The sequence below is a fragment of the Agrilus planipennis genome, unplaced genomic scaffold, assembly GCF_000699045.2.
Source record: "Agrilus planipennis isolate EAB-ADULT unplaced genomic scaffold, Apla_2.0 scaffold6, whole genome shotgun sequence".
NCBI lineage: Eukaryota > Metazoa > Arthropoda > Insecta > Coleoptera > Buprestidae > Agrilus > Agrilus planipennis.
In genome coordinates this window covers 3,640,486-3,646,888 of record NW_020439302.1, presented here as the reverse complement: position 1 = coordinate 3,646,888, position 6,403 = coordinate 3,640,486, and the positions used below count along the sequence as shown (strand labels likewise).

Here is a 6,403-nt window from a genome sequence, read left to right as displayed (position 1 = left end):
TTACTAGGACACATTCGGCTAATATCATCTCTCTTGTAGAAATTTTGTAAAACATTAAGTGGAAGGCATCGAATCTTGTGGTTTATTTTGTTATGATTCAAAAGTCAGGTTCGCCATTGATGTTCAGTAATATCGCTTTAAAATGCTTCGAGAAGTAAAGTTTATGAATTGTCTTCTAGCTTTTCTACTACTATTCAGAATTTTAAAATTGCTTGTCACCTATTTTATTAAATTCTCATTAAAAATAAAACGTTGCTTTAACTTCGGTAGATACGCTATAACCTTTTAACAGTTCTTCTGTTACAACTTTTGGCGAACTGCTCTTCAAAGATTCTTTTTTCTTATATTTGCTCAATTTCGTTTTATAAAGAATAACTCCTTTCTTATACTTTTCCACTAATTTTTCCATTTCCTTTAATCTTCAATCAGTAGCTGAAAGCTTTCTTAAGACTCGCTTTCCTCCAGCCTTGGCACGTGATTATAAATTTCCTATCATGGGTGTCGTTTGATTCCTGAGTAGAAGCAGAAGGTTGCAGAATTTGTATAGTTCTTTCTGTTGTTTCTTTATGTTTTCTCTTTTGTCCCTTCGGGTCTTTCAATTTATTCCGTAGCGCCCGTTTGTCACTGTTAGATACTTCGCCAATTATCTTAATTTTTCCTTCTTTCCTTGGTTTGTGGTTTCTTTGCCGCTCCCCTTCATTAGCATTTTCATATTCATCAGGATTATTGCGGATTCATTCTGGGCACCTTCTTTTACTGTCTCTTTTCTGTTGTCTGTGTTTACGGCATCTGTTTTTGTTTTCGCCATTTCTAAAACTGTAACAGGACCGCAGTATTATTTCTGAAACGTAGTAACATAACGGTCAATTTAGAAATTCGAAAAAGGTTGTTAAAGGTGTATGTTTGGAGCACGGCGTTGTACGGGTGCGAAACGTGGACAGTGAGAGCGGCGGAAAAGAAAAGGTTAGAAGCGTTCGAAATGTGGTGTTATAGGCGGATGATGAGGATATCGTGGGTAGAAAAGGTTAGAAATGAAGAGATATTGGAAATAATAGGAGAACAGACGACTCTATGGAAGTCAATAAGAAATAGGCGAGATAGGTTGGTAGGACACCTTCTTAGACATGAAGGTCTAGTTAGAGGCATATTAAAAGCACAAACAGGAGTTAAGAGGAGTAGAGGTAGACTTAGATTAGATTACTGTTGGAGGATGTGGGTTGTTCTAGTTTTAGGGAAATGAGAAGATTAGCTCATGACAGGAAGGGGTGGAGATGTCCAACCAGTCTTAGAGAATAAAGGGGATGCAGATTTTTTAAAATAGTAGGAGTAGGTATCAGATAACAATTGATAAAACTACAAACGCGAAACATCTTTTTTGACTGATCCACCGATAATTGTTTTACGTAATAACGAAATTAATAATAATAATATTGCTAATAATAATAAAAAAGTCGATTTTGTTTTATAAATGTATTTAATTATGTGTACGTACGTATAATTTAAGAATGCGTAAATTCAAATATTTTTTAACAAACAGAAGTCATTTCCAGTATGTTTACATAATTGTAGTCATAATTGTTTGCACCGAAGTCGTTAAATAAACATTGCGTAATTTGAAATACGGAACTTTCGCAAATTTTATGTAGCAATTCACATTTGTTGTTAACTAAAATAGCAATTTGCTTCATTAGAAATTTTAAAATTTAATAACACACAACTACCAATTTTACGATAGGTACAGAGGTTGCCTATTAAAACAAGTACAAAATGAAGATTACGATTATCACTTTGCAGCTTTACAACCTGCATAAAATTAAAATTATTTAACATCTTTTTAGTAAACATAACTGTAGACTTTTTTAAAAACGGACACGTGTTTCGCCCACTATGAATGCGAACACTACCTAATTAAACAATGACGTCATCAATGCATATTTGGCGAGAACAGCTGACGAAGGGCTGCAGCCAGGGCCGTACTAACCGGAATTTCCTCCAATTAAGAAAACTTTAGGAGCCTGTATCTCAAGCTACATTGGTTTCCGCACGGAATTAATGCTACCACACGATTCTACTTGGTCAGTACTACCTACCTGACTAAACTTCATGTCTCAATTCCAATGTCAACTAATGTAAAAAATNCGGTAATTTATCGTTTGAATCGTACTGTATCTGTAACACGCATCAATACAAATAAGATGAAACTGAAAGTCAAGGTAATGCGTGGAGTAGTGCTGCCTACTACATTTTACTTTACTTATGTGTATATGATCGTGTATTAACCCAAGCCTTCCTTTGTAACATTGAAGTGGACCATGAACCGTGGATGCCTGACATCAATAATGACCCCGATGGGTGTGGTGGGTGCATATGCCATCGGCACAGCAAAGACGGAAAAATTAACAGATACTCATGAAACTTTTGAAATTACGAATAAAAATTCCGTACCCATGAAACATACATGGTGTCCCAAAAATTCTCCACTTCTTAACTCATTCTATTCGGAACTGTCATGAAGGCCTAGCCTTTTAGTTGCAAAGTTTAATTTAGTGAAAGTGAATTTATTAATTTAATACTTTGTTCGAGTAACATTTTTAATAGAACAACTTCAAATAGTATTCAATTTGCATATTTTAAGTTCAAATTAAACCTATAATTTTTAGCGTATTGACGATTGAAGACCTGCAATAGTTACAGGATTATTACTAACAAAAATTAATTAAAATCGTGTCCTTTATGAAAACTTTTATTTTATTATTTTTTTTTAATCTGTTTAATATCATCAACATTGGGTCGTCAGTCCTAAGACTGATTGAACACGCACCTTCACTCTTTTCTATCCGGAGTCAATCTTTGCATTTCCCTAAAACTAGAACATCCCATATCTTCCTACTCTTTCTAATACCTCCTCGCTTGAACCCTCTCTATCTACGGTATCCTCATCGTTTGCCTGTAACACCACATTTTGGACGCCGTCCACGTTTCGCACCCGTACAGACCCTGCGCTATCCCCTGTTTTATATTTCTACTACTCCTTCCATCCCGAATGATTTAACTTCCTAACTACCGAAGATCAACGACTTCTTTCCCTACTTTTTCTTCCCTTACATACCAATATTTTTGTTTCACTTTTATTTATTCGTTTTGTAAATACCGCTTCCATTTTGTTTCCGTCATGATGGCTGTTTAACATTCAAACAAACGATAAAAAACTAAATTAATTTAATTAACATTTTGTACATAATTTTAGACAGATCCCATAATATAATTAATATAACTAATATCGTTCACATAGCACAATCACAATAAGTCACAATAAGTTCCTACATCCTTAATAGATCCCAACAATCAATCAAATTCAGTGCATTTTCCTCCTTGATTGAGAATCTCAACGCGATAATTGCTTCTTAATATTTAAGAACAGAGGAACCGTCTTTGAATGCCCTTAAATAAGCGATCTAGCGCCAGATTCAGTTAAAAGGACAGAACAATCGAACGCAGGACGATTGACGTAACTTTCAACAGTCCCAGACAGACAGCTCCCACGACAACGTAATGTGCTATCCGGAAATAGTATAACCTCCGGAGGGCGTCGGTTACGGTGTCCATGGGATCGTTGAGCAAATATATTCTACCCCCTTTCATTGCCGACAATAAAAACTTCTCCCATCCGAACTCTTTCATGTCAAACGTGAACAACTGCTTATCCTGATCGTTCATTTCTTCCCACAACTTCCGGCTGTTCGAATTGGTAAACTGCCACTGTCTCGTACAGAAATACGAAATGACGTCCGAGAATTTTCCCACTTTTTTGTAAATTGTTACCATTCTAGAAAGAAAACAATTAATGAATCTCCTGTCAGTTCATAACAAGATTAAACTGGGTCATATTTGAAGAAGTCAGGTGAAATAAGGATTGTTTTCCAACGGTTTCAGTTACGTTACAGTAGGTTAGGTTAGGTTAGGTTAGGTTAGGTTAGGTTAGGTTAGGTTATGTTCGGTTAGGTTAGGTTAGGTTAGGTTAGGTTTGGACATGTTAAAACAAAATAATGTCAACGTTAGAATATACGATTTTAGGTCTACACATGATACAAAGATAGAAAATTAGTATTAACAAAAATTCAATTAGTTTGGAACACAGTAGGAAAACTTTACGTGGTTATAAATAGTTCGAGGTCTGTTTTAAGTAGAACTCAGTCCGATTAGAACACGTTAGGGTTGATTACGTCAAGCTTACGACACATTAGATCAATGCAGACGAAGGTAGAATTGATTCAAATCGAATTCAGTTATGATAAAAAACATAAGTTAGGATAAAGTTAGATATAGACATGTTAGAGCGAAACTATTGATGGAAAATAGTATTAACAAAAATCCAATTAGTTTCGGACACGCTAGGATTGTTTTATATAGGTATAAATAAGTTAGAACAAAAGCAAATTGAAAAAGGTCTGTTTTAAGTAGAACTTGGTCCGATTATAACACGTTAGGGTTGGTTACGTGAAGCTTACGACATCCTAAACCAATAAAGATGAAGATACAACTGTGTCAAATCGATTTCAGTTGTGATGAACGACATAAGTCTGGATAAGGTTAGGTATAGACATGTTATAACAAAACTAATGGTGGAAGATGGTATTAAGAAACATCCAATTAATTTTGGACACTCTAGGATAGCTTTATATAGTTATAAATAAGTTAGAACAAAAGCAAAATAAAAATGGGTATGTTTTAAGTAGAACTTAGTCCAGTTACAACACGTTGGGGTAGGTTACATGAAGCTTACGACACACTAGATGAATGCAGATGAAGGTAGAACTGATTCAAATCGAATTCCGCGTATCTCTATTTGATTTACGTGTTACATTTTGATTTGTCTGTTAATTTCTTACCTGGGTTTCTTGCCTATACAAAAGAGTATCACGTCCGCCGCGTAAGCCGGCAAACTGTGGAAGAAGAAGACGAACAACAAGTGAACGAAACGATTAGGATTTAAGGTGAACCAGTAGTACCAAATTTGGAACATGCTAGGCATTTCCATTCCGTACACTTCCAGGATACTCATGTATTTTTCTGAAAGATACAAAGTAAATTTTTAAATTGTAAACATGTGTTTTTGCCTCTGTTCGAGTGCGAAACGTGAATGGTGCGCATGACAGAAAAGACAAGGTTAAATATAAGGAAGTGCTAGAAAAGGTAGGACAACTAAGGGCGCTATGGAAGACAAGGATGGTAGGACACCTATTTCTATTAATAATGGAGAGTATTTATTATTGTTATTATTATTAGTCCACTGTTTAGTTTGCGACCGGAATTGATACCGCTTTCAGTTAAATGTTTGTTTAATTATCTTTCATTTTAAGTAAATATTATTTCTTTAAAAATTAAAACTCGTATTAACACTTAACAATTTCGTCGACACCTTTAGTCCGAGATAAAACTCTTTTAATTCTTTAAATATTACCTATTATTTCAAGTGTTAATATTCTCCAAGAGCCCACAATATCTTCTCATTCTTAGCATTTTAAAAAGTACCCTTAATCTTTGGTGATGATTTGATTTATAAGCCTTGAAGTCCTTCCTACATTTAATCCTTCAATTATTACCTATCATTTCAAGTGTTAATATTCACCAAGAGCCCAGAATATCTTCTCATTCTTAGCATTTTAAAAAGTACCGTTAATCCCTGGTAATAATCTTATTTATAAGCCTAATAATCCTTGTTGTATTTATTCCTTTAAATGTTACCTTTCACTACAATTGTTTATCTTTCTCACAACTTAGAATATCTTGTCGCATTTATTATAGTTAGGGGCATATTATTAACAGAAATAGGATTCCAGGGGGGGCATAGGTAGACATATGTGAATTAAATTACTTTTTTGCGAATAGATAAAATTATGTAGTTTTGAGGAAATGCGAAGATTGGCTTTCGAAAGAAATGAGTAAATATACGGGTCCAGCCAGTCTTTGGACTGATGGCCTTGCAATGATGATGATGAAGATAATTTACAGGGTGTAAATGTTAGGCCCGAAGACCGAAAACGCTCAGTGGCCGGAAAAAACGGCCGCATCGCGTTCTGGCTGCCTTCGAACGCACAGAACGCGTTTTGGCTGTTTTTAAACTGTTAAACAGCCGGAACGCGTTTTGTCAATTGTTGAACTCCCACAACGCGTTCTTAATGTTCGACTTAGTAGTTTGAGTATATAATAACTAACTTGACTTCATGAAAAATCAGTACAGTTCTCGTCAGTGTAGCGAGAAGATCAGTTCGTCATTGACTAAACAACTTACTAAAGTCGTTTGAAAAGTTACACTTTCATTAAAATGACCGATAAATCAGCGAAAGAAATTTTTTATGATAAAGTAAAACCAATTATTGATAGTTGTGACGATAGATCTATG

At 34.9% G+C, this 6,403-nt stretch overlaps 1 protein-coding gene across 1 annotated transcript; it reads right to left on the bottom strand.

Moving 5' to 3' along the window:
* Window positions 1-3,202: 3,202 nt before the first annotated feature.
* LOC112905637 (fatty acyl-CoA reductase wat-like) lies at window positions 3,203-5,989 on the bottom strand. Its single transcript, XM_025978431.1, has 2 exons — window positions 4,890-5,989; window positions 3,203-3,826 (listed from the first exon to the last, which is right to left on the bottom strand). The coding sequence occupies exons 1-2, from the start codon at window positions 5,060-5,062 to the stop codon at window positions 3,472-3,474; spliced, it is 528 nt and encodes a 175-aa protein (XP_025834216.1). The 5' UTR covers window positions 5,063-5,989; the 3' UTR covers window positions 3,203-3,471.
* Window positions 5,990-6,403: the final 414 nt, after the last annotated feature.